This window comes from Poeciliopsis prolifica, unplaced genomic scaffold (assembly GCF_027474105.1).
Source record: "Poeciliopsis prolifica strain line A6 unplaced genomic scaffold, Auburn_PproV2 SCAFFOLD016, whole genome shotgun sequence".
In the NCBI taxonomy this organism is placed as follows: domain Eukaryota; kingdom Metazoa; phylum Chordata; class Actinopteri; order Cyprinodontiformes; family Poeciliidae; genus Poeciliopsis; species Poeciliopsis prolifica.
In genome coordinates this window covers 2,451,609-2,471,379 of record NW_026562391.1, presented here as the reverse complement: position 1 = coordinate 2,471,379, position 19,771 = coordinate 2,451,609, and the positions used below count along the sequence as shown (strand labels likewise).

At 38.7% G+C, this 19,771-nt stretch overlaps 1 protein-coding gene across 1 annotated transcript in view; it reads right to left on the bottom strand.

Annotated features, from left to right (window-relative positions):
* Window positions 1-14,766: 14,766 nt before the first annotated feature.
* LOC129366980 (zeta-sarcoglycan) overlaps window positions 14,767-19,771 on the bottom strand; it is a 304,564-nt gene continuing 299,559 nt past the window's right edge. Inside the window, exon 9 of the mRNA XM_055041146.1 lies at window positions 14,767-17,057. Coding sequence (XP_054897121.1) covers window positions 16,851-17,057 — 207 coding nt within the window. The 3' untranslated portion in view covers window positions 14,767-16,850. The remainder of the gene's footprint in view (window positions 17,058-19,771) is intronic.

Sequence of the window (19,771 nt, the reverse complement as noted above, 5' to 3'; positions counted from 1 at the left end):
CAGTCACGTCAAATTGTGGTTTTGGATCGAAAGGCTTGTGTTGAAATGTTTGCGTTCGCCTCATATCCTCAACACTGCTGCACTGCAAACAGGGGCAAAATTTGCTCTCTCCTTTTTGTTTGCAAACAGGGGATGTGTTTGTTCTATTACCTCATTTGTGTGTGTGTGTGTGTGAGCTAGAGAGAACAAGTTTGTAATTAAAGGCAAATCCATTACATTACAGAAAGGAGGTTTTCAGGGGGATTCATCTCTACAAAGGTGCAGCTTTTTCCTCCTCCTCTGATCCCTTTTAATTCGACGGATATGTTTATCCATTTTTTGAGATAAATTGAACACACGGCTTACACACAAATGAAAACTGTAATTAAAAATGATGCGCTGGGCTTTGACTATTCACGACAGCATCCTTGTGTATTTTGTTTACCTGAGCTACGGCTGCCAGCGCACACCGCCGTTCAGCCTTGGTCGTCATTAATATTGCGACCAATGAGACTTATTATTATTCAAGTCAGACTTTACCTCACATTTGTCGGACTCACTCTCAACACCGGCCCAGACGATTTATTCAACCTGCAAAGGCATATTCAAGAAGAAACAACACTGTGATTTTAAATGTCAGGAATGTGACACTTCTGTTTTCTGAATTATTACTTTCTGTTTTCTTTCTTTTCTTTGGCATCACACTGTACAAGTTCAGACTTAACAGAGTTGTAAGTAAAACTATTGTTGAAAGAAAGCCAAAACAAGTTTGCCACGTGTCATGTAGGTGGACCAAACAAAAATTGGAAAGATTTTCTAGGCAGATGAGAAATTTTTTTTTAAAATTACTTAGTGGCTGACATGCAGGTTTGCCTACCTGTAGGAGACACAAAGCTAAAAATGAAATGGTTGGGAAGTTGTACAAGAGCTTAAAGATCTTGAAACTCATTGAAGAGCTTTGTTGAATCTAATTCACTTTGAGATATTTTTAAGGAAAAATAGTTGGACATGTAATTCTCTAATTGTGAAATGCTGGTAGAGACACAACTAGGATGACTTACAGCTGTAATAATAGAAGAAGAAAAAAAACCCAAGGCTCCACAAAGTATTGTCTCCAGGAAGTGAAATGCAAACACATTTCCGACTTGTACTTGAATAGCAAATTGAAAAGTTGGTTTCCTTTTGTGACAAAATAATGCACTGCTTTGCTTCTTCCCACTGAATCCAATAAGGGCTGTTGTTGAGCAAGATGGGCGGGTCAACTTATCAGAGACCATTGTTTCTGTCACATTTCTAAATCTACAGTTTGTGGTTCATCTAAATAAATGTTTTCCAGACCCTATATTCCACAGTTTAGAACACTGGGTTCCAAAAAATATATTTTGGAAATTGTCTATGTTTTTGTCAGCTGAATTGGGACTATTTTGCAAGGCTGAATTAAAACATGACATACATTTCTATTTTTAGTTGCATCCATAGTTCTAGTATATTAAAAGTAGACCTGGTCTACACGGGAGTGTTGTTTTTGTCCCCAGATATGCTACAAAAGTATTGTAAAGTCTATTCTCTGAGCTTCAGGGAGCCATGAGCTGTAATCTTGATGTCTTCAAAATGTTCTTCAGCTGATAGAAGGCTGACTTTGCAATTGCCTTTTTGATGGGGTAAACAGGAAACACACATAAAGCAGAAAATATTTGCTAAATTTCTGCCTAAAAGTCTAATTCTGAAAAGTGAAAGACAGGTTGGGTTAGAAAAGGAGGAAAATACACACAAAATATTCTAATACAGGGAGGACAAAGACCCAGAATCTGTTTTTTTTTATTTGTTTTAGAGAATAAGTCATATATTATTAGTTGGTAATCTATCCATCTTGACATGGTGACATGGCCTTGTCTAGTTTTCACTAGCCTGCACCAGCGAGTCACTTTGTTGTTTATGCTTGGAGCATGCAGAGTTTCAGCGGTATCAGTATTCGCATATAAATCAAGTGGAATGGATTCTTTCTTGGGGAAAAAAAAAGAAAACAGTGCTGAGGGAAGTAATTTTTCAAATGTGACGGTTACACATAAGTATGGCGAAGCCCATGGCCGCTCCACTTGCTCGGCTTGTGTGCATCAAACGCAAACTTTTAAAAGCATGAATATAATTCAGCTAATGGTCTGAATTCTGATCAGACCATTTTGGCATGCTAACAGAGCATTGGTCTACTAAAAGGAAGGGGCTATCATCTTGTGAACAAAGAAAATGTCAAAAGCGGTACGTCGTTAAAAACAGAAAAGTGAAAAGCGAGCTTGTGAGTGGCTAACAATATTAGCGATTAGCGTAGTAATTACCAGTACACATTTTCTTATATTTCCAAACAAAACAAGAAATAGCAGCACCAAAGAGTCAAGTTAGAAACGTCTTGGTCAATAATGCCCATCTCAACAAAGTTTAAAGCAGCCACACTTACAAAGGTGGAGAAATTGAACTTGGGTACTAAGAAATGGCACTTTTTCCACAAACAAAACGGCTAATAAACTCGCGGATGCAGATAGCAGTCACAGCATTTTACAGCTGCTGACAAAATACAGTTTCTATTAGCGGTCAGTCTGCTAAAAATGGGAGAAACCTTTGAGAATGTCTTTCAAGGAAGACTAACAACAACAAAAAATAACTATAAAGTGTCGATGATGTTTTGTTCTTCTTGTTGTATATGTACATAATTATTGTCTAATTTACCAGTTTTTTATTTCTATTTGTTTTTATTCCGCTGAACAAAAACCTCCAACATAAAAAGGCATTCTCCAAAAATAAGACTCAAAGAAGGCAGACTAAAACTTTGCATTTATTGTGTGCTTCTTGCTCAAGTAGTGCCATTAATTAAAAACAGTAACTCCAACATATCACTTATCATTTGTTGTTGTTACGTGTTTCTTTTGTTATTAATTTGACAATGGAAGAAAAAGAATAACAATCTTAAAGCAGTGTTTATTTTCTAGAATCATAATTTTCCTCTTAATGAATCCGCGCCTTTGTTTTTTTTCAACACCTTTATTGTCGTGCTACTTCTGCTACAATGTTTTTATAAGCTAATTATTGAGCAAGGAAACGTTTAGATGCATTTAGAGCAAAAACATTGGGCTCATGCATGCACATGCAGCTGGAAGATAAATCAAAAAAGCACCGTAAACAACAAATTTCTCTTCGGCTGAAAAGCCAGAGTCGGGTTTTCACCTCAGATAACTCCTCCAACAGGGATACGGAGAGAAGTGTGTAAATAAAACATGCATACATGAGAATCCACAAGCATGGATCTGATCACAGGCTTGCATTATTTAACGCTTGCTGACTCTGTCTCGATGTGACGGATGGATTTCAGAAAAATGGTCGACTAGGATATTGCTTGAAACAAGTTGCGCTTTGTGTGCCCACAGTTAGAAAGATCAATATTTGCTGCATGTGTTTTTTAAGGTAACAACTGCGGACTCTCGAGATGCTAAAAATTTCACTGAAAAACTTCAGAATAAATAAAACATCACCACCACCATCAAACACAAACCCTCCAGTCACAGAAATTCAATTTTACTTATTGCAATTTAAAGAATTTCACCTGAATGAAACACTGTAATCAAATTTATCCTTGATCCAAAACACATCAACTTACACTGTGTCTTTGCAAAAGCACTCATACCCAAACGTCTGTGCATGTTATTGGGCTTTTATATGGTCGACCATCAAAAAGCCGTATATATTGTGACATGGAAGAAACAAAATGTGTGGGAGCCTTGATACGGTCCAGCTGAATTGTGATTCTTTGCTCAGAGCTTATCACAAAGCTTTAGTGGCTGTAGATTCACTGCTCAGACTATATCACCCAATTGTTATAAACTAAGCAAATCTGGAGATTATGGTGGTGCCAAAGTGACAAGAAGTAAACCATTGTTGGAAAAAAAATGTCATGAGATGTCCTGTTTGCCACAATTCAGCAAATACGAGGAAGAACGAACCAAAATCAGACCAAAAATTCAACTTTCTGGGCGAAATGATGAGCCAACACGTCACCGTTCATCACAAACATTAAATTATCTCACAGACGTGATGCAATTTTACTGTGAACCTTGAGTGTCTGCTGCAAATCCATCCATCCATCTGGACAGGTGGCCAGTCCGTCGCAGGCCAGACTGCTGTAAATGCACCGGCTCAAAGAGACATATTCAACGAGACGAGAAGATGCGATTGTGGTGAAAGGCGGCGCTGGAAAGTACTGCATTAACTCTGAGAGGCTTACTAAAAATGGACACCACGCTTCTCACATGTTAGTCTAAAATTGTAATACCATTTGTCATCCTGCAAAGTGCTGTAATAATGTAAGCGATATGATGGTCTGATGGATTTAAACAATGCCTCTACAAATCCTTCCTGATGATGTTAGCAGAGGCTCACAGGAGTTTGTTTAAGAATAACAGCATTTAAAACGATCTGTGACATGATCAATGCTCCAGGTGAACGTGTGAGTCAAGATGATATAGTACTACAGAGAGATCCATTTACATCCAGCATTTATCTGCATTCGCTTTCCCGCACCGTGTATCGATACGCGCACAAAATCACTCCTAACTTTGGCACAACGTTGTTACACAATGGCGAACTTTGCATAGGATAATCCAGCGCATAAAGAGAGCAAGCTTTGAAAAGTTAACACAGGCACATCAATGCACATGCATTGAGAAAAAAACAAAAAACAAACTCCCACACACTTACCATAGAGCACACATGGATGCAAAAACACACACACGCACACACACAGTCACTTCACAGCCAAATCCTCTCTGGCTTGTTTAGACAACCCACTGCTTTCCAGTAAATCCTAAATAAGCTAATCCAGGAACATCAACAAATGCAATTTTCAGCTTAGCAGAAGACACATGCAAATGGAAGCCAACCTCTCTGTGCCCTCAATACGGATCTATGTGAGCGTATGGAAATGTGCTCCACAATGCTGCGAGAGTACCGTCTTCTCCGCAGGAGTTTGGGAAGAATGTACATTTTAAGTGGCTCTGCCAGAATTGATATGCAGATGTGTTAAACTGTTGATTAAATTGCGAGATGTACTCGAGTTAGATTTTTTTTTCTTTAAGTGGACAATATATGCAGAGGGAAAGAGGAGAGGAAAGATAAAACATTTAAGGAAGGCCATTAGAGAAGTCATAAAACTTAAAAAAGAAAGAAAGAAATAAAAAAAGGAAATCACGGCAATATTTCCCCCAGTAAAGATGCAGAAAAACCTCCTGAAAAAAAATTATTAAAACAATCTGTGAATGTGGAGATTTCTCAGCAGACAAAGGATGAGGCTGGAAACCAATATTTAAATAGCCAAGCTCACACACACACACACACACACACACACACACACACACACACACACACACACACACACACACACACACACACACACCCCACACACACACACACACACACTACCAAAACAGTTGTGGATAGCTCTGCGTGGGCTCAGCAACACTAAAAAAAAAAGTGCTTTCAGTGAGATATCATTCTTTTAGCTTCCCTGTGCTTGAACTCATACAATATGGACAGAGGTAAAAATAAATAAATAAAATAGAAATACCATAAAATTATGAAAATCATGGCTGCTGTGTTCTCCAGATGCCCCCTGGAGCCAGCAGAGGGAGGTTCATGTTCAAAGAAGCCTTTTGGGTTTATTGAAGTCTGCAAGAATGCAAATATATGAGTTATTTTATGAGCAACACAACACAGTGACATGTGTGACAGACTGAATGAATTTAATGAGGTTGTGCTTATATATATATATATATATATATATATATATATATATATATATATATATATATATATATATATATATATAAATATTTAACTAGTTGTTAAATATAAATATAAATATTTAACTAGTTGCTCTTTTTATCAGAATTTTTATCCACATTTCAGACGAGTGACAATGTCCTCTGAGAAATGTTTCCATGAATCGAAATACTCAACACTAATGATCTATAGTGTTGAGATCATGATTCAGACGTTTCAATAAACGTCTGAATCATGTCAGACGTTTATTTATCACGTCAAATTCCATATGACGGATTTTTGTTGTTTGTTTTACCATTTAACTCAATAATTTTGATAGTAACAATCACAAAACATCAAAATCCGATTTTTTTTTGTCAACATGAAACCCATATCCGATTTTTCATATCACTGTCTGAACACCACGAATTCATTTTTTTTTCTCTCACAATACTGGATCCTCACTCAGATACACATCTGATGTTTTTCAGAGTGACCTTAATCTGAACAGTAAACTTGCCTATCATCCAACTTCTAAGTCACTGTGTATGGCAAACAAATTTCTTTACTGGAGCTGATAAGAAGCTGCAAGATCCAATGTGGAAAAAACACAAAACACACCAGCTTCTCTATGTTTTAATCGCTCCTGTATATTATTTGTTTCAGGTTTTCAAATATTTCTATTATGAAAAAAAACCCCACTTACATCTAACTCAAGCTAATTACGTCAACGCGCTACTTCTTATTCCGAGTTTTATTTCCTTCATCATCAAAGTGTTTCTAGAGGAGACCACAGCAGACACCAGCTATGGATAATTATGACAACAACTTTTTGCTTTCCAAAAGCAAAAAGGAAAATATTTACCATGGAGATTCTCTTCTTATGATGTCCCGACCTCCTTTTTTCAATTGCTTTATTCTTCTGACGTTGAAATGTAGATTATCATCAATATGGCTGACCCACAGCAATGAAAACTGCTTAAGTCTAAAATGCCCCAAACCCTTAGAGACACAGATATTAAAGCAGCTGAGGTCGGCCTTGATCACTTTTAAAAACATTTGGCTTTTTAAAAATTCGAGTCTTGAGTTACTGCCGAAGTATTCTACTCTGTTGTTTGCTTAATAAGGTCGTCTATAACTCAGTTCGACAAGGATTATGATGGTAAAAAATGAAGTGCGAAGAATGTTATCCCAAAATCACAGCTGAAGCCGGGGTATTTGGGAACTCCTGTGCTTCTGTTTGGCAGGAAATCTGAAGGTTTTCCCAGAAAAAAGCTCATTATGGAGCAGCGCAGCCTGGATGTCATCACACTCGACTACTGCAGAAGAATTCAGAGAGGCCTAATTAGTCTTGTTCTCTTTACAATTTCTTCTGTTTGAGACACACACACATTCAGAGAAAGAGAAAGACAAATGTTTGGACTTGAATAAAGCCGAGTTCACTACCTGCAAGGAGCGAAACAAAACAATCCGAATAAACAAACTCCAGGAGCATCTACTGATATAATCAAACTCATTCTAACATGCAACGAAATATCCAAATTATTTCAATTACTGTCAATACGTCTCACGAGACGTATTGACAAGGGACGGCTCAGGATGGCGCTGTTTGGTTTTCTGTTTGGTTTGAGTTTCAGCGGCCAACGCAGACTAAAGTGTTGGAAAATCTTATGTATCTGCGCCCAGGAGAGGTGTCTCTGTCCCAGGGCAAGCGCGTCGGTATCTGCTTAGATTATATCTACCCGTGTGTCTGGAAAGCTGTGTAGGTGAGCTCTGGCCTGGGTAAACATTAATCATTAGCCTCGCCATATGGTGTCCACATTGATCAAATTCCCCAGACAGGTAGGGCAGCAAATTCCAGGAAGAGGATACATGTGTCCATGTGGGGGGAAAATGCGTGTGCACACACACACACACACACACACACCTACACACACACACACACACACACACACACACACACACACACACACACACACACCCACACACACACACACACACACACGCAGAGAGAAAGGTGAACCCACAGAATTGTAAAGCCCAACAACAAACTCAATCTGTAACACAGCTTCCCCCTCGCTGCCTCCTTCGGTCAGAGTTTTTCTCCAGCGGCTTGCGGCAAAATAAACAAGACAAAAAAAGGGATTTATGTTTTTCTTTCTTCATTAAAATGTTTTGTCCTTCTGTACTTTCCAGACAAAAGATCAATAAAATCAAAAGAAGAATCTGCAGCAGTGCAACGCAAAGATTTTCCACGTGCGTGCCGCACACAAAGCCGAAGCGAATGTTTTGTTGAACATTTAGTTTGTGGTCCGTATCCTGCCGGAACATTAAATTGCATCCAAATTCCAGTCATCTGACTCAAACTGTTCCCTACAGGAGAAAGGGAATTGGTTTGTGCTCAGCAACAACCTGAGAACCACCAAGAGCCAAAGCTTATTTTAAAGCAGAATTTGAAAGAACATTAGTGTCACTATTCACAATCAAACAAGTTTATCATCAACATAGACTATTGGAAGAATCGTCAACTGATTTAGAAATTGATTGATCATGGTCAAGGTGGACGCAGTAGTGAATTGGTGGTGGACGGACACCATATCCCATCATGGCTGTGACGTCAGCAAGGAGGTGGTAGAGTCATGCTTTGGGCTGAAATCAAGGGGAGAGAGAGAGAGCTGGTCGGCCTTAAGGTGTGAAAATGACCCCAGCAAAGTAAATGCTGAGGACTGATCACGTTCTTTCATGGTTCAAAAAGAAACAAAATCAGTAGCAAAATCATCTTTATGCATGACAATGAATGCTGCCAGGAATCCCACTGTGTCATTGGTGTGTTTGCTTGTAATACTTTGTGAGGACCGTTTTCCAGACACATACTATGTCGAGGACCCACTACTCCTTGTGGAGACCGCATGCATCGGCAGTAATCCTGAGAGTCTGCACTTCAGCGCTCAACTCCTTACATTCAGATTTGAATATTAATGAGATCGGAGAGTATTCGACAGCTCCTTGTAGTAATAAAATGAATCCGTCTGAGATCATTTGTTTGTGAGGAACTCAGCTGACGCCTGATGTGTTGCTTGTACACTGTGTGACTCGGCCTCTGCCCAGGCTTAGTTAAACAGAAATAGCTACAAGAGCAATAACATCCCCTGTTAAGCAGCGAGGGATTCAATTCCCAAGTAATTTTACAAAAGTGTGGTGTGATTGAGTCCGTCTGCCCATTGAATTCAGTATTTAATTTCCTCCAGGTCTCCAGAGACATGTTTCTGTTTCCAATTTGTCCTCCTCATGAGGTCTGGATGGAAAACTAAATGAAGAGCCTTTGCTTTCTTTTCTTCTCCTTTTCTTCAGACCACTGCTTTATTTTGGAGTAAATTGCTGACGGCAGAATAAAAACAACAAAAAACAAAAGGAGTGGCTAATGAGGGTTCTTTGGAATAGCATCACTTTCTATTATCACAGTTTATTTGTCTCTCTAAACCTCACTCATCCTCCAGCTTTGGCTTTTGTTATTGTTCACTTCAAGCCCTCAATATAACTCAAGATTTACAAAATAACTGTGATTTTATTTTGATTAAAATAACATGTTTTTGTCATATTTTCCGTACGTAAGTCAGACGTACAAAGAAAATGTGTTGTGAATCTTTAGTGAATTTGGAATATCAGAATTCAAAGTCATAAACTAACAGATTAATGTATTTAAAAAAGATTTAACCTAATGGTGGGCTAAATATTTATAAGCTACTGTTTGGTCTTTTTTTGCCAAAAGCTGGACATTTATGGGGGCCTGAATTTGCCCCAAAACTCACCAAACATAAAAAAATCAGATTTTTTTTCACACATCAAAGACTATATTCATATTTATTAGAATTGGCTCCACTGCGCCTCCTAGAGACAAGCACAACTGAACAGTTTTATGTAGGCCGATGAGAATAGATCACCGAAGCGGGCCGACTCACACTGTAACCCTTCATGCTGCCGTCAGATCAGGAAAGCTTGTGTAATGTCTGGTTCCAGACTTACAGATGAATAAGTTTCACCACAACTCAAAGGATGTATGACGTGCGGAGAAATTAAGCTAAATACTTAATTAAATTAAATTGGCAAATTTACTATGACTCACCCGATGAGGTATTTCTACAACTTTTGTGCAACTTTTTCAGCAGAATTTAGTCTAAAATGAGAAGGATCCATTCACCGAATAGATTCTGACCACATCAAGTGAATTGACTGGAAATGTTTTGCATGCCACTGTTAAATTTTTTTAACCTGCTTTTTGAAATTTGATTCGAAAACACGACTTCACTTGGCAGAGCTGCTGGTGCAGATGACGGGCGAACAGATGATTATTTGTACTAGTTTTGAGAGCTGTGACATTGTCATGCCGCGTTTCTGCTTTTGAAATGTCTGACTGATAAAAAGCACAAAATAATAATATATTTGGACATATTACAACATAGAGATATATACAACTTCACATTTCTTTTAATTAAGATCGGGGCTCTCATGTATTTTGAAAACACACACAAACAGGCCCAGTAAGACACTGGTCCTGGTTTTGGACTGTGGGAGGAAGTACCCAACATGAACCCACACATGGATAGAGAGGACATGGAAACTCAATCCAGAAAGGCCTCAAACCAGTAGACAGAAACATGGATAATTACATTTAAAAAAAAAAAAAATTCTGCAACGTTTTTAAAGTTTTCTAAAAATTCGTAAGACAATCGGCTAGAAGCTTCGCTGTATTGAGTCAAAAAAACTAAATGAACTCAACTTTTTCCTAAAAAAACCAAATAAATAAATAAAAGCATTTTGGTCACCAAGTTGATTTTTTTTTTTTACATTACACACAAATAAATGCAAACATTTTAATCTCCATTGAAGAGGATTCTGTTGTTGCGGTGTGGGTTAATGGCGTTGACCAAAAGACTGTTGGCTGGTAATGAACGAAAGATGAAAACACAAATCACTGCTTAGTGACACAAGGAAGCACTTACTGTTGCCTGCAATGAATCTCAATCGCTTTTACATAGCCGGGAAAATTAATTCAAACACCATGGGATACACCTTGAAGTGATTACTAATCCATACAAACACAGATGATTGGGATTTAGTGGTAATTGGTAGCAACTGAGTTACTAGAGCCAGAGAGCCAATTATAACTAAATTAAAAACCATAAACAGAGCACCAAGCAAACCCCATGCAAAAAGGGGATCTGAATAGAGAAAAAGCTGTTTAATGGTACTTTGCGCCATTTTACTCCCCAGTGAAAGACACAAATTCCTGAGAAGGAAGCGGGCACCCAGGGAGAGTTTCATCTCACAACAAATCCCATATTTTGTCCCTCCACTGTCTTCTGTGTCACCTCCCGGAGAGACAAATGATTAATGCGGTGGATGTGAAGGTTGGCATTACAATTTACCCTGCAACCTCTGGGGTGAGTAACGGGGCAAGCCGAGCCCCAGGTCTCTGCATCTTTAAAGATAAAATGCGGGTTCAGCAACACGGCGGAGGGGTAACTTAGTTTTCCCAGCCTCCGTGGCATTTTACCACGGGGGTCCATATTTTGAACCAGCTACATTGAAGTAAAGCGACAAAAATCAAGTTAAATAGAAAAATAAAATCCCAGGCGTACGTTCTGGTATCAGTGTATTTGTCCTGCCACCAACTGGGGAACAGAGTGTCGAATGATAATATTTCAAACACTTTACATAAAATAACATTATGCTTTATGACGTTCGGAGGCTGGTAAACAAAATTGTGTAGACAAGTCAGAAAAACGCAAAAATATTTCCATTTTATTGCCAGTTTAGTATTGGTTGTCTAAATTCACAAATATGTGGATGTCTAATGTTCTCCCTGCTACATTTTAACCATAAAAGCTTTGAACAGGCAATGACTGACTTGCCTGGCAATGCTTCTTTCATTCAATGCAGATAAATTTAAATCAACTCAATAAGATTCATTTAAAGTTATAAAATGCCAAATCACAGCAACTTTACTTGATGAACAGATGCATGTGTTCATATTCAAAAATATATGATTAAGTCAATTCAAATGCAATCTGTCCAGATCTTGAGGGATTTGTCGTCCATCCAGTGAATTCTGAGTCTCCCTTGGGGTTTTCCTTTCAATGTGAGTTCAGAAAAACTCCAGTGCAGGAGACCGAGGAGGCAGAGGCTCAAACCATCTCGACTGCCTCCTTTCGATGAAGAAGAGCAGCTACAAATTTCTCGTTCTATTTTAAAGGTCTGGTCCAGTCGACCCTCCAGAGGTAGTTCATTTCAAGTTAATATATTTTGTCAACAATCTCATTCAAATCTCATGAACATAGTTGCAGGTCAAAAATGAAATGACCTCCATCTATAAACATGGTCACTGACAAGAAACATGTGTCTTTTCTAGCAGCCATTGTACAGTGCACTCAGTAAAACCAAGTGACCAAATGTGATATGTTTATTTTCAACTAGAAATATGCAAAATAGTTTGATTTCTTAAAGGTAAGCAACAGGTGAAGTTTGATAGATGAAGCTAAGCATTAAAGCTAGTAGTCATACCAACCTTCTTTGAAATAACTGATTTAATGTCAACCAATGCTATTCATTTGATTAGTTAGCTTGACTAACTAGTCCATAAAACCATTTAAAGTCTTCATTCAGGAACATATTGTCCCAAATCTTATTCACTTTTTCAAATCGATCTTAGTGAGAATCCTAGTTTGTCTGTTTCACTGTGATTTGTTTCAAAGAAGTCAATATGCTGTACAACTGAACCCTCAAAGTAGGTTAAGCAGCACAATTTTATTTTTGATAGTTTTATAATTACTCTCTCAATATTTTGTTGTCCTGTTAATTTTCGTGGTTCCATGTTTCGTGTGCATGGATGTCCTGACTGTACCCGACAAATAGTACATTGAAAAGTTGGCTTGTCTTTAGCTCAGCATAAAGTAAATGCCAAATGCGTCAGATGATCTAAACATCTCACAACAATTTTATGCGTAGTTTACCAGGAACTTTAAAAAGTGCAAATCAGCTCAACGAATCTGATCATGTGCGTAATAACTCTCTGTTCTGAGAATTAATTAATGGATGAATGAGCGAGTTTGTTTTATCTAGCTGAACGAGAGAAATAAATCTTGCTGATGCTATTTTTTTCCCAGATCCCCTCAGTGTCATTGGCATTCATTGAAAAGAGATCGGACACCTCTGGGCAGTTCGCGTTCCCTCCAGTGGCTGCTGTACAACACAACACTAACAACAATAACAACATCAAGCTGCTCTCGCTCGCAGAGCCCAACAAGAGCGGCTACTGGGAGGCATTTCCACTTCCAAGGTGACCTCTGCTGCTTCGATGTGCTGCTGTGGGTGCAAACGTGGATGGAACAAGTCAAAAAGACCAAAATTATCTGGGTGGACGTATCAGCAACATATTGTAACAACAGGGAGTGCATTAATATGATTCCCTAGATTACATTCGTCTATGCTTTTACAGTTTAGAAACACTGCCGTTACATTGCTGCAGTCAATAAATCCACTACTGTTGTTTTCAAAGTAACCCATTTTTGTGCTTTAACTGTGTTTTGACGTCGCTCTATTCCACTATAAACACAACATACATAGAAAATGTTTTCGGGAAGTGCTACACTGTCCAGGTTTAAGGTTTTCCATCAAGACGTTGATGTCCGAAGCGCAAAAATACATGTAGAATAACATATCAAAAATAATTTGTGCATTTTGCCTTGAATAAATGTCTAAACAATTTGTAAATCTTTCTTGAAGACTTGTGTTTTATTTATGGATTTATGATCCATAAATGATCCATAAATGAAATGATCTTCAGTAGGAATTTAAAATAGTTTTGAAAAGCATCATGGAAAATAAAAACACAATATGTCAATAATCAATTTGACATATTTTCAACACCTTCAGACTTTTGTTTGTGCATGTCAGACGACTCAATTTACCGGAGTCAAAATGTTTTTTCAAATAAAAAAATACACTGCTGTTGGTGGTGCTAATCTAGAATATTATAATTTTATGTGCACTTTGACTGTTGTGGAAAAGTACTTTAAATGTCTACTCAAAAACAGATCAAGGAGACAAGAGCTACTCTCTGTTATTATGGGATCAACATTTTTCTGTTTTTAGTACCTCAACATAAAAGTCAGAGAAGAGAAACATTTCCACACTATAAATGAAGTAATTTACACCATCATAAAGTTTGAACAACACAGGGTCTTACATGCAATGCCCGTCTGTGTTTAGGATCCACTTAGACTGGAGTGTGAAATGGCATTGTTTCTGTAATTAGCAAAACATGGATGTTAAAACGGCTTTTACACTATCAAGCAAACATTGTCCACATGGCATATCCGTTAAATGAAGCATTCAGAGGTATGCATGCAACAATAATTTGATTAGAATAACCTATATTGTCAGGAAAATAAAGTTTTTTCCTGGGTATATAGAACAAAAAGATTTAATGACAACACCACTTCCAGGAATTCTCTTTAAAAACAATATTTTATTTTAGATTATTGGTATTGTTATATACATGGCATAAGTTGTGCTTTTTTACTATCAAGAATAAACCAGAAGGGAACACATCAGGAAATTAAAATCCAAACTTTAAACTAGGATTGAACTGTTTTTCTCTTCTTTTTTTTGTCTGGTGGATATACTGAGTCCTACAAAATGAGGATAAAAGGGAAGAAAAAAAGTCAGAAAATTAAATAGATAGGTAGGCAGATTGATAATAGTTCAGAGACACGGATGGTCCGCTGAGGGTAGTGTGAAATCCTCCAACTGTGATGTGCTTTTACCAACAGTAGCAAAGGCACCAGTGTATAACTTTGTTAAAAGAAAGGAAAAAAGAAAGAATGCCTCAGGGCCATTGTTCCAGTTGAGTCAACACACACACACACACACCCACACACACACACACCCACACACACACCCCCCCCCCCCAACACACACACACACACACACACACACACACACACACACACACACACACACACACGTGCACAGACACAACCAACCTCCATCCACAGTTATTGTCGTTAGGTTTCTACCACATGTGAATGCTTATTATCATTTTGAACTGTCGCGAATGATGAGTGAAAGATTAGTCAGCTGGAAATCATTCAGTGTTGAAGAAACGTGTCTCAGTTTCCCAGCCTCTCCCGTGATGCAGCCGCAGCTTTGGAAATGGGTTCTGGCGTTTCAAAATAGGGGTCAGATCTCCTGGCATCAAAGCGTGCAATGTCACAAAAAAGAGCGTAATGAATGGGCATGTCAGACATAGGATGGAGGAAACAATATGAAGATATGTCATTGAATGATTGATAAGTAAAAGATGTGATAAAAAGACAAGATGGGTCCTGACTGATGGAAGAGAAGTAGAGAGGGAGAGCAGATATTCTGCAGGCAAAGGCAAGCCTAGTAAAGATCATGAAACTGAGCTCACTGAACACTGAGTGTTTGAAAAGTACAGCAGCAAAAGGTTTCTAAAATACGATGGAAAAAAAAACAAGATGAAAATATTTAATTCTCATTAACATGAGTAAACGTCATCTGCCACTGACATCTCTTACTGAAATTTTCAGTGAGTTACAAAAATGTGTCTTTTTTCCCCAATAGCACCCATAAGACCTTCAATTTGACTTAATATTCACATTTCTCTATCTTTTTCAGTTAATTTAATTGGATCATATACCCAAAAGATGATGTTTTGGGATTCAAAATATGCAGGAAAAAAGAGAGAGAGAAGAGGAAAAGATTCAAAACTTTGAGGTCAAAGATTTATAGGACAACTGATTCACTTGTGAAGAGATGATGTTTGCCTCCCACACCTCATTTTTCACAATCTCCCTTTTTTAGCAGTCAAGCGCTGTTGGATAAATAGAAAACAAGGTGGACAGAGAAAAAAGCTAAGGGGAGATATTGATAGATGGGTGAGAACATAAGTTTACAAGGGTTGTTAAGAGGTTAACAAGCAAAAAACATAATTTGGGGTAGAAAAAAAACAACGAAAGGAGATAAAAGACATTAAAGAGTTGAAAATCCATGAGAACAAAATTTGGCGAATGCAAGGTTTAAAGCGCAATTATTTGCATTGGTTTTCCAGTGGGGAAAGTGGGGTTGGAGAACATTGTTACTATCATTTCTACACTGATGCAAAAGGTTCACGTAACAACGTTGGGTTGAAAGACTAAAAGGGTCGGGCATTGGGGGAAGGCCTTTCTGGTATAGATTGGTCCATTGGGCAGCCTTTAGCTTCCCACAAGACAAAACTCATTGTCTGATTAAATTTTATTAGCTACCCATTGGGCTGAGCCAACGTGTTCACTCACGTCTGTCACCGTAGCCAACTGATATGTTAACCAGGAGCACATGTCCACCTCCCCCGGGTGGTATTTTCAGTTCACAATTATTTCTCTTTACCCAACGGAAAAAAAAAAAAAAAAAGCAAAACAAAAGCTTGTTTTTTTTTTCTCCTTGAAAGTTTGGTCAAACAGTGAACAAACAATGCAAATCCCATGAATAATCCTCAGGACTTGTAGGGTCTCTCCAGGCTGCAAATGCAAAAGGAAGAGACGGCCAACAAAGGCCCGAGCCTTAGACTGCCCATTTATGTCCATGAGTGGTCTTAGTATAAAAACCATCTTTTGTGTCTTGCCAAGTCATTCATCCTTGTTACTCGCATTGGCCACAGACCAATCCTTATTAATTTGATTTGTGTGCTGCTGGCACCGGCCTCACACAGGCTCTTTTCCATGTTGATTCAGTCCGTTAGCGGCCAGTTCCTTGGTACCAAGTCCCACAGTTCTTCTTGATCCCGTCTCTTAGCGAGCCTCACCTCCCTACCATTTGTGAATCCGTGTCGCTCGATTGCCGAACATGCGTGACGCTTCAGCCACGCGTCGGTCCTCGTTGATTCCGACCCTTAGCTGTCGATGGCTTCGATCCAAACACACACGTTCCTTCGTTCTGCGGTCTGCTGGCTAGCGTCAGCTCCAAGCTTGTTAGTCCATATGTCCTGTCTCTTTACGAGCCTCTAATTCTCAACTCCAGAGACAAAAGTTACTAGTGGTTTGGCAGGTGGATCCCTCCTCAGCTGGGGACAGGTAGAGCTTGCCATTAGCGCAGGCACATAGCTCGTACACAGTCTGTTTGGTGTAAGTGGTGCCTGGCGGAGCCCCTTCCAGTGGGTCTACAGCACTGCCGAGGGGGATGTTGCCCAGCTTGATTGTGTTGGCATCTAGAAAGATCTGTTGAAACACAAAAGAGACGACAGAAATTTTTCAGTCAACAACCATTCAATGCGATGAAAGGCATGTACACATATCGATGGTGATTTAAGGTCTGCGGGGGGGTTGAGCTCACATGGACTGTTCTGCGTTCCTAAAATAACATGCAAACAAACAGCAGAGAAGAAAAACAACAAACATTGTTCTTGGTGCAGCAGAGGAAGAATGTTGCTGTAGGCAGTGACTATACTCTCACTGAGTCAAATTGTCTGAAAAACTCCATAGAGGGCAAGAGGAAATGTTTATTTAGGAATATTTTTCTGTTTATGGGGGAAAGGAAAGTAAGTAACATAGGTGAAGGGAAAGTTAGATGTGGAAAAAGATAAAGAAGTGTGTGGGCAAAGAGAGACAGGTGGATGTACAGAGAAATTAGAGACAGTAAAATTGTTTGGTTTCAGGCGATGAATGTTGTTGTGTCGAAAAATGTGAGTGATACCAGTATAATCCTGAAGAAATGAAGCACATTCAGTGGAACCTTCAGGTATGTTGCATCTTTAAACTATGAACGTTGCTTTTGACTTGAAATCAGTTTGTGTAATATGGGAGAACAGGACTTCAATGTTTTTTTGTTCATTTATTATGTCTTTTGCTATTTTAAGAATCAACTGACCATCTGAGACTATTTGAGTGACGCCACATGGTTCAGTGATTACTTGCAGAATTACTCAGAAACTGGGTGATGCTGCTGTCAGTTCAACAGTTCTTTTTATGGGTCATTTGATCTCCGTCGGGTGGAGATGGAGCGTTTGCATAGCTTGGCATGAGATTTTAGCATTGCTATAACTGGGTGACTTCTGCTAAATTTGATAATAATTTTCTAAATTTAATTTCAGGGAAGAATAGATGGAACAATTTCAGCTGCTCAGAGTGGCCATGTTAATGCAGCAGAATTGAACGGTCTGGCTTGACTTCAATTAGCATATTATGCTGTAGTTTTAGATACAAAGGAAAATTAATGCTTTAGCATTAAATTATGAAAGTCTCAAGTTTTCCTAAGCCATGCAAATTCACAGTAGATAGGGGATGAGGATAATTTCTTCATGCCCTGCTGGGTATTAATAAATCCCCCGTCTCCTTAATTCTGCCCTCTGATCAGTTGGGAATCGTTACTCAATCTTGATTTCTATCGACTGCCTCATTTATTTACTCCTGTGTTCGAGGGAAGTTTAGATCTCTATTTTTCCTTTTTCACACACACACTTATTTTTCAGTTTTTTCCCCCCCACCTCTATGGCTGGATAGTTTCCTCAGCAGATATTTGTATCCCCATTATTCATGTACTTCAATTTAAAAATGAGGACAGGGGAAGTATAAATGGGTAAGGAAAAATTGCTTTGAGTGCAGAAAGAAAGAGACAATGAGGAGAGAAAGGGCTGATGGAAAGATGTGAGAGGGGCGATAGAGAGGAAACGGTAACACAAACAGTTTTCTCAAAAAAAAATGGATGACATAAATTAAGTTAAATGAGATAAATCTCGCACAAAAGACTTCCCATACCTAAAGGGTTTGGATACCTCCAAGGATAGGAAGCAACTGATGATGCCACAATGGCTGACACGGTACATATCAGTCTGGATAAACAAGGCACATACACACACAAAGACTTTGCATGGACTTCTGATTATTTGTCATCCATTTCTACAGCCTAACCCAAACCCTAACCCCTAAAACCATACACTGGGTCATCACCACATAGTATTTGTTGAAAAAAATGAAAACACACACACACAGACGTCTCTTACTTTCAATAAATGTAGACTAAAAACAAGACATTCGTTTGACAGCAGCATGAAGGCAAATGAAGTCTAGCAACCCAACCTGGAGAATGCTACAGGAACAACACTGCCTTTATAAGGCGAAACACTCCGACTCCGAAAAGGTCTCCTGGATGTCGCTGCCGCGCTGTTGCTTACATCTCACACATGTTGCGGCAGCTCTAACACAGTCGGCGTGAGCCCCGGCAGACAGAGAACTTAAATGAATTGGTCGATCCCAACATTGTCTTTGTCCAACACTGATAATTCGGGCAGGAAGGTCAAAGCTATGTTCAAAATCTCAGAGAAGTAACTAGAAAAATACCAACTCACAACTTGTGTCACTTCCTATCATGGCATTATATTAATTTATTTATGTATAAATGAAAATACATTGCAACTTTCATTGTAGTTACATAACTTTTGTAGGAAAAGCATGTATGTAAGGCATGTGTGATGTTTTTCTAAGTTGCAATGCTCCTGCTAAGAATTGTATTAACTAAAAATCTGTGGAAGTCAGAGTTTAATGGAAATTATACAAAGTTTTAACTATTTTTACAGCCATGGACATTGATTACGTACAATAGGAGAAGAGATAGCATAGCAATAGCATGATGCCTTTTTCATGTGAAGTGTCTAATTTAAATACAGAAACCTTTAGCGGTTCTTAGATCTGTACTAAGGCTTGTGTGTCTGTAGAAAAAGTTCCTCGGCGGATTTATTTCGATATGTTTTCACAGCAAAAACCACAAATTTGTTGCTTCTCCATGTTTTCTTTTCCTGCTCAGACCTGACATTAACAAGAGTCCATGGCGGTATTTTCACAAATGGACAGGTGTGAACACACTCCGGACAGACTGAGAGCGCACTCAGCTCCAATAACTCTCGCCATATTTGAAGGGGGATCTCAGGTGGTCTGTA